This window comes from Liolophura sinensis, chromosome 8, assembly GCF_032854445.1.
Source record: "Liolophura sinensis isolate JHLJ2023 chromosome 8, CUHK_Ljap_v2, whole genome shotgun sequence".
Lineage (NCBI taxonomy): Eukaryota > Metazoa > Mollusca > Polyplacophora > Chitonida > Chitonidae > Liolophura > Liolophura sinensis.
The window spans coordinates 41,536,756-41,556,952 of record NC_088302.1 but is presented as its reverse complement, the minus strand read 5'-3'; the positions used below and the strand labels follow the sequence as shown (position 1 = coordinate 41,556,952).

General features: G+C 40.4%; 2 protein-coding genes and 1 long non-coding RNA gene across 3 annotated transcripts; all 3 read right to left on the bottom strand.

The window, feature by feature from the left end:
* Positions 1–2,172: 2,172 nt before the first annotated feature.
* On the bottom strand, positions 2,173–6,139 carry LOC135474086 (uncharacterized). The gene is made up of 2 exons (XR_010444625.1): positions 5,796–6,139; positions 2,173–2,496 (listed from the first exon to the last, which is right to left on the bottom strand). It is a non-coding gene; the product is annotated as an uncharacterized LOC135474086 (long non-coding RNA).
* A 3,674-nt stretch (positions 6,140–9,813) lies between these two features.
* Positions 9,814–13,442, bottom strand: LOC135472132 (uncharacterized). The gene is made up of 2 exons (XM_064751488.1): positions 13,098–13,442; positions 9,814–10,065 (listed from the first exon to the last, which is right to left on the bottom strand). The coding sequence occupies exons 1-2, from the start codon at positions 13,414–13,416 to the stop codon at positions 9,842–9,844; spliced, it is 543 nt and encodes a 180-aa protein (XP_064607558.1). The 5' UTR covers positions 13,417–13,442; the 3' UTR covers positions 9,814–9,841.
* A 2,428-nt stretch (positions 13,443–15,870) lies between these two features.
* Positions 15,871–19,002, bottom strand: LOC135473534 (peritrophin-1-like). Its single transcript, XM_064753387.1, has 3 exons — positions 18,762–19,002; positions 17,339–17,545; positions 15,871–16,079 (listed from the first exon to the last, which is right to left on the bottom strand). Exons 1-3 carry the CDS (start codon positions 19,000–19,002, stop codon positions 15,871–15,873), a joined length of 657 nt encoding a protein of 218 aa, XP_064609457.1.
* Between the last annotated feature and the right edge of the window lie 1,195 nt (positions 19,003–20,197).

Sequence of the window (20,197 nt, the reverse complement as noted above, 5' to 3'; positions counted from 1 at the left end):
CAGGTACATGCTTGGTATAAAAATAAGGGAAATTGTCCACATTTTGTGCTTTTTCCGTGGCTCTGTCCGGTTTCTTCCCATCATAATGCTTACCGCCATCGTACCGCCAAGTGAAATATTCTTGAGTATGAGTATGGCTTAAAACACCAAATAAAAATAAATAAATAAATAAATAAATAAATAAATAAATACATTTTGGTCAGGTATAAGTTTTATTAATGAACGTTTGAAATTCTTGGCGAGAAGACACAAGATGATGAAGTTGCGTCCCATTGGCGTTGCACCACAAATCCCCATCTCCCACGCCCTACACTTACTCTGTAGCTGTTGGCAGAGAAAGACCCAGATTTTAACGGTCAACGAGAATTTTTCTTGGCTCCTTTCTGGGCAAGTTAGGCACCAATTCTTATTGGCCGTGCAATGTTTGCGACTTAGTTACAGCACAAAACGTTGTCGGTTAAGGAAAATTATTGTGGGTCTGCGGCGAGGGGTGGGGATGGGAGGCTCATCAAGTTGCGGACAATGTCAGTGGTTTCCTTCACGCTCTCCACACGTAAACCTAACTGCCATCTTGCCCAGTGAATGTTTCACACCGGGTGTCATTGTTCATCTGGCTTCACGAAGACGTGTTCTCGCTTTGATGTATTCCTGAAGTATATTTGTGTGTGTGTCTGTTTGTGAGCCAGGAACCACACAAAAAATTATGGACGGACCGGCTTAAAATTTAAGGCACCAGTTGGAGAAATTTTATTGGTGTCCTTCATCTGAATGCGGATCCAGGAAAGTCTTAAACTCATTCATGGACTACGAATTTGAACTTTGATATGGATTTCATGCCTGGAATATCCACTGTCTGCCGGCATCATTGAAAACTGATGACCGCTTCTCTCTTGTGTCTTACCGGCTTTATTTCCTATTTGTATAATTTCTTACATATCTTTGTCTTTGGGAGCTACAGTTAAACGTTGTTCTGGAAATTGATCTTGTGACTATTGACTTGGAACGCTCTTTACGGACTGCGAATGGTATACAAATGTCGGACGTGACGCTCAAATTTAAACGATTATTCACTATGGTGAGATAGTGACAAATGCAGAGCGTTATCCTTTTGTCTGTAGAAATTGATTTGCTCATTCCAAATGCCTAAAATCAACCACCGACCTTTGGTAAGTAACTAATGAGATTTTCCTGGAGTCATCAAGCGATGTTCACATGCTGAAAAGTTGGTCTATATTATAAACGTATTCAAAGGTAAGTGTCCTAAATAAAGATGTAAAGAGTTGGCTGGGTGCCGCGAGTTTATTCCCACTAAATCCTGAAAATCGGAGTGACGGTATCATTGTTGAGACAAATATCACTGTTTAGACAATATCACTGTTTAGACAATACTATTGTTAAAAACATATCATTGTTTAAAGAAGGAGAAAACATAAAAATTACATAAAGTTCAGATAAATAAGCGAAAAATTAGTCGCAAATGTGATCTTCACAATGTTATTAGATTTTTCTTTAAAGACAAAAAGTGAATTAAATATATTGTCAGTTGGTGTATTTAGGACCACCTTTTGGTACATATAGCCTTCGTGTTAAAATGCTATAAGTGAGGATGTAAGACTTGTTTAATAAATATATTTGCACGGGAATTTGGTCTTGTCAGCTAAAAGATGCGTACTACCTGGATTTTGATCATATTTATAATTTTAATATATTCATAAATATTATCACAATTCAAATTAAATGCATATGTTTGTATATAAACAACAAATTTTACATTCAAATAAATTTATTAGACATGCATCACATCCTTTTTTAGAGCATTATTATGCAACGTCGATAAGTACCAAAAGGTGATCCCAAATACCCACCATACAAAAATATTTTGAAATACCCTTTTCTCCTGAAAAAAAAAATGGAAAAAATAATAAAGATCATTTTTGTAAATAAGTTCTGACGCTCTTTCATCTGATTTTGGCATCATTTTTATGTTTTCTTCTCCTTTCAGGTTGTCACTGTGTAAATGATATCATTGTTTAAGAGATTTAACTGTATATTCGATATCAATGTGTAAACAATAACGTTGTTTAAATTGATATTATTGTATGATGTGCTATATAATTTTCCCTTAGATTCTATACACATAAATGAACTCAAATGACTGTGTAACCAAACCTGTGTTTTACAGAAACATGAATCGTTTTATTATTCAGGGAATTACAACCATATACATGGAGTAGAATCAATTTTCTTTTATTCTGTACATATCGTCCGTTATTTAACTGGCGCACTTGCTCGGGTCGGCCGTCAGCATACTGCAGTCACCCACAGTGTTGTCGAAATAGGTTCCCCCAGGACAGATGTGCAGCCAGTCCTTGCCGCCGCCCACTTGACAGCTGAAGTACTGCCTACAGTCTTGCGGGTCCCCGGCGTACAAGCGAGTCTGGGACGGCTCATTCAGGTAAGTTTGCTTGAAGACAGTACAGGTGCTATTACGGCGAGCTGATAAAATAGTGTAAAGAACTTAAGTTAAGTGACAAATACACACAAAATGCTGATAATATAAAATAATCGAAATGTATACACATATTTATGTATGCTTAAGGTTTTACGTCGTACTCAACGGGACGGCTCATTCAGGTAAGTTCGCTTGAAGGCAGCACAGGTACTTACACGGCGAGCTGATAAAATAGTGTAAATAATTTAAGTAAAGCGATAAATATACACAAAATGCTGAAAATATAAAATAATTGAAATATGTAATATATATGTACCTATGCTTGGGGTTTTACGTCATATTCAACAGTTTTTTCACTCATATGACGACAAAGAGTCATTAGCTGTGCATACATATACTGCGTCGTCTTGTGGCGGGGCCAATCCTTGCTGCCATAGAAGTATCATGCCGAAGATACCAGACATGGCACTCCACTCAATCGTATTATATTGACACCAAGCCTACCAGTTTTGCTTCCTTGCTCTAACCTCTCAGTGCTGAGCCTTAATCGAGGCAGCAACAAGTACATTTTTTTTTAAGTCTGATCCCGGATCTCCCGGCTTTGATTTTTTTTTTTTTTTTTTGATTGGTGTTTTACGCCGTACTCAAGAATATTTCACTTATACGACGGCGGCCAGCATTATGGTGGGCGGAAACCGGGCAGGGCCCGGGGGAAACCCACGACCATCCGCAGGTTGCTGACAGACCTTCTCACATACGGCCGGAGAGGAAGCCAGCATGAGCTGGACTTGAACTCACAGCGACCGCATTGGTGAGAGACTCCTGGGTCATTACGCTGCGCTAGCGCGCTAACCAACTGAGCCACGGAGGCCCCTCCCGGCTTTGAGGAGGACGCTCTAACCATTAGGCCAGCAAAGTGATAAATTATAATGTAACATGTTTCAATTTTGTTTCTTCCTAAACAAGAATGAAAAATATCGAAAAAAACTGTAAGCTGGTTGATTGTCATTTAATGCCTTTCTATTTGCACTTACACGATAGAAGGTGGAGGAAACTGGGACACACTGGTGAAAGATCAGTGACCTTCAACAACAAAAGGCTTCGCTAACGTTCGCACGTGGTTGGCCGCTTATTGTCAGCAAAGTTCCACGAACAATTAGAGCTTAAAGACCACACATATGTCCTGTTTATATATTTAATTGCTGTTTTACGCCTTACTAAGAAATGTTTGACCTATAAGACGGTGGCCAGCACTACGGTGGGAGGAAACTGGGCAGAGCCCGGGGAAAACCCACGTACGTCTTGAGAGGAAGCCAGAATGAGCTGGACTTGAAATCATAGCAACCACATTGGTGGCTATTGCTCCACGCTGGTACACTAACCACCTCGGCCACAGAGGCCCCCTAGACCTGTACTATGCACCTATATACGAGCAACAGGAAAACAAACACCATAACCACTTGGGCACGACTCGTTCCCTCTTCTGTAAGCATATGATCAATTTAAATTCATTTCGGTTGATTTAAATGGTATTTTCCGCTGGAGTTTGCAATCGGACAATACATGTAGGAAGTGGCTGAAGACCATTCCGACACATAAGATTTCCATCCACATCGTGAGATCAGTTTGACAGCAGAAACATATAAGATGAGAGAACCATCCAATTCACAGCCCATCCCACAACCAATAGTTGGGGCTGATTATATATTATGACCCGATTAATCGACAAACATCTGTAGCACGTTTGATAGTACGTATACGTACCAGACGATGTGGATATATCCTTAGCAACCAGTTAATGCAGAGCTAATGAACATTTAGGAAGGGAGTCTGTTTAGATAAGATATACTGATGGCTGCCCGGAGCAGTTACAAATTGACACTGACGACTGTCCGGGGAAGTTACAAACTGACTCTGACGACTGTCCGAGAAAGTTACAAACTTACACTGATGACTGTTCGGAGAAGTTACAAACTGACATTTATCACTGTCCTGGAAAGTTACAAACTGACACTGATGGCTGTCCCGGGAAAGTTACAAAATTGTACTGATGACTGTCTTGGGAAAGTTAGATACTGACACTCATGACTGTCCTCATCGACTGAACATTGCAAATTGAAATTGATAACTGTGTGGGGAAGTTACAAATTTACACTGATGAGTGTCGGAGGACGTCAGAAACTGGCACTGATGACTGCCGGGTGAAGTTTTAAACTGACATGTATCACTGTCCGGGAAAGTTACAAATTTACAATAATGACTACTGGGGAGAAATAACAAACTGACACTGATGACTGTCGCAGGAAGATAAAAACTAACACTCATGACTGTCCCAGGAAGTTGGAAACTTACACAACTGTCTGGAAAAGTTACAAACTGACGCTGATAAGTGTCTGGAAAAGTTACAAACTGACGCTGATAAGTGTCTGGAGAAGTTACAAACTGACGCTGATAAGTGTCTGGAGTAGTTACAAACTGACGCTGATAACTGTCTGGAGAAGTTACAAACTGACGCTGATAACTGTCTGGAGAAGTTACAAACTGACGCTGATAACTGTCAGGAGAAGTTACAAACTGACGTTGATAACTGTCTGGAGAAGTTGCAAACTGACGCTGATAACTGTCTGGAGAACTTACAAACTAATACTGATGGAGATGTTTGGGATAATTATTTATTTGTTTATTTGATTGGTGTTTTACGACGTACTCAAGAATATTTCAATCATACGACGGCGGCCGGGGAGATCCCAGGGGAAACCCCACGACAATGGCGCAATTAGAAACAGTCAGTCATGAATGTTGGTGGAAACTACGAACAAACAGTTCGTGGAACTAACAAACTGAAGCTATGGACTGTCCGAGAAAATAACACACCGACACTAATTGCTGTCTAGAGATCATAACTAACAAGCAAACTAATGAAACCGTTATATGAGGACCCCATGAAGACCGTGATAAAGTATGTGTTGTGTGAGGACACGATTAAGGTCCGTGCCAAGGTGTGTGGCGAGTGAGCGTTCGTTTAAGACCGTGGTAAGGTACGGCACTGATAAGGTGTGAGGTGTATGAGGACCCGATGAAGACCGTGATAAGGTGTGTGCTGTGTGAGGACCCTATTAAGGTCCATGAGAAGGTGTGTGATGTATGAGCATTCGATTAAGACCGTGATATGGTGTGTGGTATGGGAGGACCCTATTAACACCGTGATAAGGTGTTAGAAATATGAAGATCGCTTAGAGAACTGGATGACAAAAACAAATGCCGAAAACGTCACAGGAAACATGTTAATACGCCAGCTGTGATAAAGAAAAAATCGCACCATGGTCCGTATTCAATTACTTACTCCTTAGTGCCTGGTTGTATCTCTGCGTCTCTTGCTCGCATGTGTTCGCCCCGAAGAAAAGAGTCATGTAGACGGTGTCCGGAGGCACACACACTCCTAAACTGACTGAAAAGTACAAGTCGCCGGGACATGGGCGTGCAAGCGCCACGGGTTGTCCATTTGAGCAGTGGTAACCCAAGGTACAATCACTGGTTTTGCGTGCGAAGTTCTTGCTCCAAACCCATTCGCTCCAAGAGTTTTAGAGCACTGATCGGTGGTTTGGGCAAAAGCCGAGACCGTCAGGGTGGCTAGAGCAGCTACAACAACAACAACGGGGCTCATTGTGTCTGGTGAGGACGCTTGGTTACTGCTGCGACAACTGGCTGACTGTGACTGTACCGCGAGATCCAACAGTCTTTATACCATGCAGACGCCCACGTCAATTTTATTTTAATATTGGATCCAGTCCTATGAGTTCTGTCGTCTGACATTTGGAAAAGAGCGGCAAGACACACTGACTGGATGGATAATTTACACGTGTAAATTTGCATTGACTGGCTTGATTGTAAAACGGCAACACGTGCGGACTTAAATTGTAATATGTTTGGGATTAAACCGGAAGGACGGCTAGCCATCTGTCCCTGATTGACACTCGTCACATTTTGTGACAGTCACTGTGAACGCCGTGCACTTAGCATCTGAATGAAGGCTGAGTTACATACAGCTACACTCACACCTAGACTGTTTCTAGAACGTTGTGTTTGACGAGTAGCTTATCACTTGTCTGTATGAAACAAGGTGATATGCACTCAAACAAACCTCCTTTGTAAACATCCAGACGGAGTAATAACAGAATAGTCGGAGAGAACATGTCAGAGCAATCAATTCTATTAGTGCTGAAAATTCAAGTAACAAAGCTCAAGCGAGAAAGTCCAAGTGAGAAAGCTTTGGTGGCAGACAGGCAGGCAGACTAACCCATGAAGCCCAAAGTCCCGAGGCTGTTATCGTGTTTTGGTAATCAAACTTTATTGTACAATGATGTAACTATCATATATACTGCAAGCTAAGTCTGAATAGTATTAAGCTGAATGATAACACATAGTATGAAATATCACATTGCAGGGAAATCTGATTTTTCATGATCTTATACCCCCATAAGAACAGTGTTTTTGCCTTTTATGAACATATACATTATATGGGATTGAACTGGCATCGCCATTCTAAGCAGGGCGAATTCTGAGGCACTTCCACAAGGTTTTAGCTAACTGTAAAGGACACTTCTCTTTGTACTCAGCCTCACACATGAGTCAGGCTCATACAGCGCAAAAATAGCTTGCACACGTTATAAATAACAGACATACTATACCCAACTAAGATCAATTTTACAAGGTTAGAGCATATGTAATATAACCATAAGAATTCGATTAAAGAAACATTAGATGTTCAATTTCTAAAATATTTTCTTGTTTTGTGCAAGGTTTAAGCTGAGATACATGCAGTGTTGAGAATGATTCACATTTTCTTTTAAAGAAGTGTCAGTATAATTAATTAGTAACGGGAATAGAAAATGATTTAACATCAAATACGAAGAAAATGATTCATAATGTTTTTTTGTGGTGGAAGTGTGGTTTTTGTTTCTAAATATGTACGCTTGCGTTCCATTTGTCTGGAAGCGAGACTTGTGGGTTTATTTATTTTTTTATTTATTTATTTATTTGATTGATTGATATTTTACGCCGTACTCAAGAATATTTCACTTACACGACGGCGGTCAGCATTGTGGTGGGAGGAAACCGGACACAGCCCGGGGAAAATTCATTACCATCCGCAGGCTGCTGGCAGATCTTCCCACGTACGGCCGGAGAGGAAGCCAGCATGAGCTGGATTTGAACTCACAGCAATTGCATTGGCGAGAGGCTCCTGGGTCAATACGATGCGCTAGCGCGCTAACCAACTGAGCCACAGAGGACCCACTTGTGGGTTTAAACCCGACCTTGGGCAGGGATTTTATAGATCCTTTCATTTTTATGTTTGTGAGGCTTTGGTGGCAATAAGCTGTACACGACTGTCGCACGGAAGACCACTTGCCTTTCACCAATATAGCATGTCTATATATCACATGTGAGAGGCCGTCGTATAAGTGAAATATTCTTGCGTAAAACACTGGTGAAATAAACAATAAATAAATGACACGTTAGAATGTTCGTCCGTAACTTAGCAAAGGTCAATAGTTTGTTTACCCTCGGCTTTCAATACCTTTTTCATTGTATTACGAGAATGTCTCCTAATTATAGGCAGGACACAACGTTCACATATTTACAAACAGTGCTGTCTCACTGGAATGTCATGCGGAAGAGACTGATTTTGGGTCAGTCCCAAGCATGGACATGGAAACCTCGATATTCCACGCCCACGGTTCTAACTAAGGGCATTTGTGGCAAGATCGTTGGAGATTATTTGCCTTCACATCTATGCCAAAGTTTGTCGCTTACCTGCCAAAAGGCAATGGTTTATTCGTTTTCTACCAGTAGGTGAAATACGTTTAACTGGGCACGGTGGTTACACGTGTAACGTATCTAAACGCTGTTCTTGACACTTGTGTGTACAACTTGCCAGGTTGTTAGCCTAAAACGTTGCCTTTGACCAGTTGCACGTTCATATCTGGTTGTCCATGCTCGGCCGTGACTTAAGCCAGTAATAATTAATACCCTTTTGGAACTTCTGTTTATTGGGAGGAAATGTAAGTTTTGGTGTACAGGTACATGCTTGGTATGTAAATAAGGAAAAAATGTCTACATTTTTGGCTTTCCCAGGGCCCTGTCCGGTTTTCTCCCATCTTCATGCTGGCCGCCGTCGTATAAGTGAAATACTCTTGAGTATGGCGTAAAAAACAAATGAATAAATGAAATAATATATTTTGGTCAGGTATAAGTTTTATTATTGAGAGTTTGAAATTCTTGGCGAGAAGATGCAAGATGATTAGGTTGGGCTCATCAGGTTTCGAACAAAGGCAGTGGTTTCCTTCACGCTCTGTCCGACATCCTCCATATATAAACCTTTCCACCATCTAGCCCAGTGGATTTTTCACACCGGGTGTCATTGTGCATCTGGTTTCACGAAGACGAGTTTCGCATTGATGTATTTGTTACTTTCTCCAGTGGTCGAGGTTATACGTTTTTGTCGCGTATATTTGCCTGTCTGTCTGTTTGTGAGCCAGGAACCACAGAAAACAATTATGAATTGACGTGGATAAAATTTAAAGCACCAATCGGAGACATTTTTAATTGTGGCTTATATCTGAATGCGGATCCAGGAATGTTTTAAACGATTATTCACTACTGTGAGATAGTCACGTTATCCCTTTGTCTGTAGAAATGGATTTGCTCATTCAAAATGCCTAAAATCAACCACCGACCTTTGGTAAGTAGCTCATGAGATTATCCTAATGTCATCAAGCGATGTTCACATGCTGAAGAGTTGATCTACATTATAATCGTATTAAAACGTAAGTGTCCTAAAAGAAGATGTAAAGAGTTCGCTGGGTGCCGCGAGTTTATTCCCAATTAATCCTGAAAATCGGAGTGACGGTGTAAACTACAGCCCTTTACCAGGTAGAAATAGTAAACCTCCTGGCGTAAAGCCGCAATAGAACCAGTTTGAGATGGATACTATTCTGCAATATCATTGTTTTAGCGACATCATTGTTTAAACAATACAATTGTATAAACGATATCATTTTTAAAGTTTGTCATAGTAAGGTAAGGATAAGGATATCAATGTGTAAGCGATACCGTTGTTTAGACGATATAACTGGATAAGCGATATAATTGTTAAAGTGATATTACTGTGTGATGTACTATATAATTTTCCCTTAGATTCTATACACTGTGTGATGTACTATATAATTTTCCCTTAGATTCTATACACATAAATGAATTCAACTGACTGTGTAACCAAACCTGTGTTTTACAGAAACATGAATCGTTTTATTATTCAGGGAATTACAACCATATACATGGAGTAGAATCAGTTCGGGGATCTTTCATTCTGTACATATCGTCCGTTATTTAACTGGCGCACCTGGATCGGTCGAGGGTCAGCATACTACATTCACCTGCAATGTTGTCGAAATAGGTTCCCCCAGGACAGATGTGCAGCCAGTCCTTGCCGCCGCCCACTTGACAGTTGAAGTACTGCCTACAGTCTTGCGGGTCCCCGGCGTACAGGCGAGTCTGGGACGGCCCATTGGCGTAAGTTTGCCGGAAGACAGTACAGGTGTTTACACGACGAGCTGATAAAATAGTGTAAAGAATTTAAGTTAAGTGACAAATACACACAATATGCTGATAATATAAAATAATCGAAATGTATACACATATGTATGTATGCTTAAGGTTTTAGGTCGTACTCAACAGTTTTTTACTCATATAACGACAAAGATACATACACTGTGTCTTCTTGCGGCACGGCTGATCCTTGCCGTCACAGAAGTATCATGCCGAAGAAACCAGACATGGTACCCCACTCAATCGCATTATATTGACCCCTCAATCGTATTATATTGACACCAAGCCTACCAGTTTTGCTTCCTTGCTCTAACCTCTTAGTGCTGAGCCCCAGTCGAGGCAGCAACAAGTACATTTTTTTTAAAAGTCTGAACCCGGGTCTCCCGACTTTGAAGAGGGCGCTCCAACCATTAGGCCAGCAAAATGGTAAATTATAATGTAAAAAATGTTTTAATTTCCTAAACAAGAATGGGAAATATCGAGAAAAAATGCAGGCTACTTGATTGTCGTTTAATGTCTTTCTATTTGCCTTTACATGATAGCGGTCAGCTTCATGAGTGGAGGAAACTGGGGTGCTAGGGAGATACCAGTTACAAACGAGCTTTCCCAGGTGTGACACACTGGTGAAAGATCACTGACCTTTAACGACGAAAAGGCTTCGCAGACGGTCGCACGTCGTTGGCCGCTTATTGTCAGCAGTCCCGCGAACAATAAGAGCTTGAAGACCACATATTTCTTATTTATATATTTAATTGCTGTTTTACGCCTTACTAAGAAATATTTGACCTATACGACGGCCACCAGCATTACGGTGGGAGGAAACTTGGCAGAGCCTGAGGAAAAACCCACATATGCCTTGAGAGGAAGGCAGAATAAGCATTACTTGAACTCACATCAACCGCATTGGTGGCTATTGTTACGCGCTGGTATACTAACCACCTCGGCCACAGAGGCCCCCTAGACCAGGGATTGAGCCTGTGCACCTGTATACGAGCAACAGGAAAACAAACATTATAACCACTTAGGCACAACTCGCTCCCTCTTCTGCAAATATATGATCAATTTAAATTCATTTCGTTTGATTTAATTGGTATTTTCCGCTGGAGTTTGCAATCGGACAATACATGTAGGAAGTGGCTGAAGAGTATTCCCACACACGTGAGTAAGATTTGCATCCACATCGCGCGTTCTGTTTGACAGCCATATTCGTAGATAGCATGTGATTGCCAATAAACTTCATGTAAGACAATATTATCGCCACCAAGGCGGTGAGAAATTTGTTTATTTTAAAGGCAATTACCCCTGCAAGAGGCCAATCCTGAACCATAGCTTTGTATGCCTAGCCGATGAAACGCACACGGGAAGAACACCCATCAGTTCAGTTCGATGATATCTAACACTTATTGGGAAATTCTACTGATTATGGTGTACATGTAGTAGGCAAATGGTAGCAACGTGCTTTAGGAGGACGGAGCAAAAACATAGAAAATGAGGGAGATATCCAATTCACAGCCCAGGCCGACAACCGGTGCTTGAGGCTGAATATATAGTATAACCCGATTACTCGACAAACATCTGTAGCACGTTTGATAGTACGTATATGTACCAGACGATGTGGATATATCCTTAGCAACCTACAGATCCAACATTTGCGGCAGACCGCAATAACTATTCAGCGTACAGATAAATTGGCACTAACCTTTTAAGAATTGTACAGGTCTGTAGTGATAAATTTAGGTGTTATATCTTCCAGGGTGACTAATTAGAGATAGCTATAATAGTTAATGAAAAGATAAGACAACAAATCTTATTACCTGAAGTAATACACCTTATTACCTGAGGCTGATGGGTAGAAATAGACTTGTATGGCCATAGGAATTTTTCTGACGTGTTTGGTAACTCTATAAATCGACTTTTAATCAGGAATTCTCATACAGCCATGAGTTGCACTATGATAGAACAAATGGAAGCACGACGTGGCGTCACTCGATAAGCCAGAACACAAAAAGGCAAAGATATTTTCTAGCAAATGCAGAGCTAATGAATATTCGGGAATGGACTCTTTTTAGATAAGATATACTGATGGCTGCCCGGAGCAGTTACAAATTGACACTGATGACTGTCCGGGAAAGTTACAAATTTACACTGATGACTGTTCGGGGAAGTTATAAACTGACACTGATGATTGTCCGGGACAGTTACAAACTGACATTGATCACTGTTCAGGGGAAGTTACAAACTGACACTCATGACTGTCCGGGAACATTGCAAATTGAAACTGGTCACTGTGTGAGGAAGTTTACAGTGTTGACTGTTCGGGGTGAAGTTTCAAACTGACATTGATCACTGTCCGGAAAAGTTACAAATTTACACTGATGACTACTGGAAGAAATTACAAACTGTCTGATAACTGTCTGGAGAAGTTACGACCTGACGTTGATAATTGTCTGGAGAAGTTGCAAACTGATGCTGATAACTGTCTGGAGAAGTTACAAACTGACGCTGATAACTGTCAGGAGAAGTTACAAACTGACGCTGATAACTGTCTGGAGAAGTTGCAAGCTAATACTGATGGATGTTTGGGGTAATTAGAAATAGGCAGTTGGTAGAAGCTACTGATGGCTGTTTTGAGTAATCAGAAATAGGCGGCTGGTAGAAGGTACGAACTAACAGTTATAAGAGTTCGTGGAAATTACAAATTGACGCTATCGACTGTTCAGTTAGTGTCTGCAGAGAAAACTAATGAAACCGTTATATTAGGACACGATGACGACCGTTATAAGGTGTGTGATGTGTGAGGGTCCGATTACGGCGCTGATAAGGTGTGAAATGTATGAGCACTCGATTAAGACCGTGATATGGTGCGTGGTGTGTGAAGACTCGATTAACACCGTGATAAGGTGTTAGAAATATGAAGATCGGCTTACAGGAATCGATGATGGAAATACAAATGCTTAAAACGTCATAGGAACATGTTAATAAGTCAGATGTGATAAAGAAAAAACGCACAATGGTGTATCCGTATTCAATTACTTACTCCTCAGTGCCTGGTTGTATCTCTGCGTCTCTTGCTCACATGTGTTCACCCCGAAGAAAAGAGTCATGTAGACGGTGTCCGGAGGCACACACACTCCTAAACTGAGTGAGAAGTACAAGTCGCCGGGACATGGGCGTGCAAGCGCCACGGGTTGTCCATTTGAGCAGTGGTAACCCAAGGTACAATCACTGGTTTTGCGCGCGAAGTTCTTGCTCCAAACCCATTCGCTTCCAAGAGCTTCAGAGCACTCATCGGTGGTTTGGGCAAAAGCCGAGACCGTCAGGGTGGCCAGAGCAGCTACAACAACAACGGGGTTCATTGTGTCTGGTGAGGACGCTTGGTTACTGCGCGACAACTGGTTGACTGTGACATTACCGCGAGATCCAACAGTCTTTATACCATGCAGACGCCCACATCAATTTCATTTTAATATCGGATCTAGTGCTATCAGGCCTGTCGTCTAAAATTTGGAAAAGAGCGGCGAGACACACTGACTGGATGGATAATTTGCACGTGTAAATTTGCATTGACTGGCTTGATTGTAAAACGACAACACGGGCGGATTTGAAATTATAACACGTTTGAGATTAAACCGGAAGGACGGCTAGCCATCTGTTCCTGACTGACACTCGTCACATTTTGTGACAGTCGCTGTGAACGCCGTGCACTTAGCATCTGTACGAACGTTTAGTTACATGTAACTATCATATATAGTGCATACTATATAGCATTAAACTGAATGATAACACACAGGATGAAATATCACATATTTCACAGGAATTCTGATTTTTCATTGTCTTTTACCTATAAGAACAGCCTTATTACCTTTTATGAACGTATGCATTATGTGGGATTGAACTGGCATTGCCAAACTAAGCAGGTTGAATTTTGAAGCACTTCCACACGGTTTTAGCTAACTGTAAACGACACTCCTCTTTACACTCAGCCTCACAATAGCAAATTAAGCACACATGAGTCAGGTTTATACAAAAATAGCTTTCACATGTTATAAGTTAAAGATGTAATAAACCAAGCTAAGATCAGTTTTACAAGGTTTGAACATATGGAGTATAACCATAAGAATTCGCTTAAAGAAACATTAGATGTTCAGTTTCTAAAATGTTTTCTTATTGTGTGCTGGGTTTAAGCTGAGATGCATGCAGTATTGAGAATGATTCACACTTCCTTTTAAAGAAGTGTCGGCCTGGGTTAGGTTAAGCGTCAAAGTTCTTAAACACATTAATTCTGTGTTGAATTCAGGCCAACAAAGACATATTGTCTAGAACTGCAGTCTTACTGAATATGTCACGCTCTCGTGTATTGTCTAAAACAGAAAATATGCTGGTGTACTTGGTGTGGTACACAGTACCGTGACTTAACCAGCCATTCCATTTCACAGATGAATTCATAACTGCACAGGTATGTTGTACTCCTTTGTATAGCATACCTCACCCCTTACTTTTAGAGAAACATGCATGTGCAGTACGTTGTCCTTCTGAACAACCATTAACATTGCACAACATAGCACAGTACGTACTCTTTTTGAACAACCCTTAAAACTGCACAACATAGCACCGTACATGTTTCTTCTGAAGACCTCCTAACGTTACATACGGTGGAGCCGTAGGTATTCCTTCTGAACAGCCCATAATGTTCCAAAAACATAAACCGATATGTATTTTTTTCTGAGCAACTCTTGACATTGCACAAAATAACATCGGAAGTATTCCTAACGAACCTTTCCCAACATTGTACAACATAGAACCTTAAGTATTCCTTCTAAACAACCGTTAACAATGCAATACGTAGCACCGTATGCATTCCTTATGAATAGCTCTTAATATTGCTTAACGCACCACAGTACGTGTTTCTTCCGAACAACTATGACTGTTGTACAACGTAGCAATGTACGTATTTCATCTGAATAACCTTTAACATTGTACAACATAGCACCGTACGTTGTCCTTTTTAACAATCCTTGACATTGTATAACTGTATAGCACCGTATGTATTACTTCTTGTGTATGTATATATATGTGTGCAAAGTACACAACGTTACAAAACTATACGTTATAAGAAAAGTACAGCATGGAGAGCAAAACCAGAGCATCCACCACTGACAACGTGATAATTGTTTCACACAGCAACGTACGTGATATTTCCAGCCAACCGCATTATGTTTCATTTCGTTCATTTTGAACAGCGTAAATGTTGTACCTCACAGAACCGTTACGCTACCTCACAGAATTGCATATGTGTCTTTTGAACAACCGAATGTGTTTGTGTCTGGCAGTCACGCATGTGTATCTTATTGAAAAATCTGGTCATTGTTTTATTAGGAATGAAAACATGTTTTAAAAAATGACGACATTTAGCATGTTAAAGCCTCATATAAAAATTCGATCAACGTTTCTAATCCAGCTTTGCGTTTAGGGTTCGGGGATCTGGTTTCATGAACAATCGCATCATATTCAAATGGGTTGCAGCGTGATAATATCTCTTTTGCCTTAGGTCATTTGTGTATGGTGCATATATGATATCACACCGCTATTTGACGCCACTACAATCAAAACAGTGAAGAAAATGTGTACTCAAAAATAGGCATTTATTGTGCACGAAATATGTGAACAATCATATCAACGTTAGGAAATCTAGTTTTACAATCTTCTCGATCTTCACTTAAGTTGTACTGTGCTATGAATTTATCTGGACAAGAAAAAAGTTAAAAGGAAAAGTGCGTAGTAATATATTAAATGATGCTGTAATTTGTAGTTTATGTGAGTTGTCTTTCTCCGCACTCTACCGACGCCAGCCAGTCACACTTGTTTTTTATGGTGGAAAAGGCACTTCCGGAGGGGCATTTTATGCGCGCCACAACACGACCGTGGTTGCACTTGTAAAACCTGGCGCAATGCGTGTGATCCGCCACATCACCATTCTTTGTTCCCTCGCAAGGGACGTCTATGACAGGACTGGCAGTGGCTGAAAGAAAAAAGAAGAATTTAGTCACTGATCTGATTTGTTGATAGTTTATATATTTTCTATGTGTTGTAAAAACAGCCTTATTCGATGTATTGCAAAAAATTGCTGGAGAAAAATAATATCCATGTTATTGCCTAAAATCGAGTTGCACAACAGTATTATTAAAGTTATCGTCCAAAAAGGAGTTTTACCTGGTCTAAATGTATATATATATATATGTATAATGCTGACGTGTATGGAAATTTTTCGAAGCATTTTTCAAACCATTTTAAGCTGTAGAATGATGGAAAGTCTTTTGTTAACAGCATAAGTATGCTATTGCAGCATATGGCGCCAGCACATGCGTGGTTCATTTTGTCCACGATAAACGTTTCCCGTTAGACTATAATGTTTTGGCTTCAGAGTTTATCGTCCCTTTCAGGATAATGTCACCACCGTGATATCACACTTAACTGTCAGATTTACAGTTCTGCTTCATCGAGAAAATCCTGTCAGTATAGTTCTTCAGTGCCGTCAGAAGTTATCGAAGTTTCGATGTAGGAGGTATAGTTTGAGAGAAGGATAACACACTTTTGTTCATCAGCCTGTAAACGACCGACAATACCTCCTTGTCACGTATCCCTTTTTCATTTCTTGATTTACTCTTGATTTAACTCACTATTGATTCAGGGCTATGCCTTAATCCACAAAGCGCAGCACAATGATCCAGGAGACCCGAGTTCAAGTCCAGCTCTAGCTGGATTCCTCTCCGGTCGTACGTGAGAAGGTCGTGGATGGTCATGGATTTCCGCCGGGCTCTGCCCGGTTTCCTCTCACCATAATACTGGCCGCCGTTGAATAAGTAAAATATTCTAGGGCATGTGAGCATGAAAACGGCGTAAACACCAATCAATTAAATAAATAAATAAATAAATAAATAAATCCACAAAGCTATTTCTCACTAGTGTAAAACAAACGTTCAATGTTAGAGGTTACATATGGCTCTAGAAATCAGAATTCTGATGCGTAAAATTCAAAAATGTATTAAGCGTTTCACTTAATTAGTCATAGTAATATAAATGGTAAAGGTGCATGTCTAATATTTGCTTCAAGACAACAATTTTATATATTCTTCGTAAATACACAAAAAAGGTTTCATTAAAGAATATAGCCTTTTTCAAACAAATTTCAACTTTCAGTACGAACAACTAAACATTGTGAGGAGATTTTAAATGGCTTTGTGGAATAGTGCGTTATTAATACCACCCGGAAACACTCACTGACGACAACGTCCTCCGGGATCACACGGTTCATGCATTCCTCGGCAACCAAGAAACTTAGTTCGCAGGTGTTGTTTGCGGTCGAAAACAGGGTATTTTCCGGACATTGCATGGTGGCCACGACAGTCCGGTTAGTACAGGCTAGAAACTGGGCACAGTTATCCGGGTCAGGGTTCACGCCGTTAGGGTCCACACAGCGAGGGTCATCTGTAATAATATAGTCACTAGAATGATGTAGCCATCAAATAAATCATCACCATCATCAACATCATTATCACGTATAAGAGTATCTACATTTTATCAGGATTTTTAATATTGAAATTGAAATATTTGCAACCATGTTAAGCCATCACCATTATTTGAGGGATCAGCTCGGGTACAAAACCAACGTCGAAAGACACAACGCTGCTGGTAGGTTGGATATCCGGGATTTTAATAGCCTTCTGACGCCGGCTGTTTATTTAAAACTAACGTTCAAAAATAGGCTTTAGTCTGACGTTGGGCAATGTTAATACACAGGGCCCATTTGTTCGAGAGTGTATCAGCTAATACTGGTATTAAGTCATCATTTTATATTTAAATTTTTAGACAAACTCAGCAGCCACTTCAGTTCTACAAAGTGAAAAGACCAAAATTTGGTTCTAGTTGCATGCTGTTTATCTTGTTTATGTTTATCATGCTTGTGTTTTACTTTCCGGCAATGTGGTCGATGTAAGTTCAAGTCCAGCTCATACTGGCTTCCTCTCTGGCCGTACGTGGGAAGGTTTGTCAGCAGCATGCAGAGTGTCTTGGGTTTCCCCTGGGTTAAGCACGGTTTCCTCCCACCACAATGCTGGCAGTCGTGGTATAAATAGTCTTGAGTACGGCGTAAAACCCCAATCAAATAAATAAATACATACTTTCATGGAGCATATCATATCCTGCACTATGGTTATGTGGCTTAAATATAATGATGACATCGATTAGCCCTTTTTTACGCCTTTGAAATGCAGCCTGGAATTCATAAAGATGGCCGGAAGAAGTCTGGACAGAGGTTTGTATGCAGGGTCCTGCAGACCGAATGCTAATAATTTCAGGAATCACGTCAACAATCTTATAACAAAAACGCAAATGAATGCGATATCATTGTCACAAAAAAAGCCATAAATCTGCACAAATTCTCTGGAACAGAGTCTGTATTTAATGCTGCCAGATTGGCAGTCTTTTACGTTGTGGAATACTACAAAATGATAAAATCGGTTCCCCCGGGTTCTGTCCGGTCAATATTCCACCGTCGTAGAAGTGGTATATTCTTGATCACACCACTTAAACAAATAAATAAAATAATAAAGCCTTATTCACCGCAATACGTTTGGTAGACTGTGGCAAAAACACTAATTAGGATGTACGAAGCACCTGGAAGTATATTCAGAATCGGACTTACTTATAATTGGAGTTGTCGGTGTAAAATTGCAGTCATCCCACTGGGACATGGGTTCTACGCATGCGTGACCATGGTTGGACCAAACCCGACTGTCATTGCACTGAAGCTGTTGGATGACTTTTCCCAGAACACAGAAATACACAGTGGAACAATCAGCGCTGTCTCTGGTCCATTCTGATGTCCACGGGTCTTTACAGCCCTTTTCTGCTCCAAAATTGTCCTCAGGACCGAAACAAAACATACCAGAAATAAGACAACATAGACCAACCGTGACTGAGACAAACTTCGACCTCATGATAATGCACAGTAAGAGTTCCCTTCAAACAGTCCAACCAGGCTGTCGGGTCTTTGAGGAACTTTACCAAAACATGGTCGTCCCAAGACGCAGAAACGGTTTTTAAAGGCCCCATATCTAAAAGTAAAGCTTTGTTTATCTGAGTGTTGGCAGATATGTACAGTTTTGATTTCTGGCGATGGAATAACGCTTCAACCGACACATTGCATCAGGCTAGTGCACATGACGGAAATTCGTTCTGATCCGTTTCCCGCGAGAGGTTATCGCTGGAAATCCAGGGATCGACTTGTCTACGTGCTTGTATAATCCCTGGAAGTAGGCAGGTTGTTTATAGCAGCCATCAAGACCTGTGTTTTGTAGGCGCCATATATGCTTATGTGCCGTTAAATTGATATTATTACGATCAGTAAGACCGGTTAAAACATCAATTTTGCTTCTTTGTTAAGTTTTTCTTTGCAAATAAATGCTCGCAATAATATGACTTACTTTTCCATTATGATAACGCTAAACGCAATGACTTCATATCGTACTTTCCCATTATGACAATGACAAACGCACTGACTTCATGTCGTACTTTCTCACTATGACAATGGTAAACACACTTACTTCATATCGATATATGGCCACGAAATAAGGAGAATTTCACGTTAGAACTGGTATTATGATGCGTTTTCATTAATGTAACTTTTTCTTGTGAATAAGACATTGGATATTGTTTTACCGGTTGAGGGCATGAACTGTGAGTGATTTGAACGCTTCGCTTTATACTACTAGTATACCGCATACCCGAGAAATGCCCGAGTAATCAAGTCAGTGGCTACAGTTCACAACAGTTTTGTCTATATATGGGTATAAAAGTCGATCTAAACAAACTGGATATGGCTTTATTGTTCTGAAAGCTCGATAAGGTAGTCGATAGAGCTCATCATTTTCAGCATTTTATTCAGTAAAAAAATGGACTAAAATTGGAGTGATTTGTTAATGTAGATCTTTCACTGCTCTCTCTTGTGATGATTGTGCGAGACATGAGTGATCGTTTCGTTGGCGACTTAAGCATCAGTATACAACATCAGTACAAAAGCATGGCTTTATTGGACATTTCATTAGTACACATAATGAATAAAATCTCTAAGGCAATTGC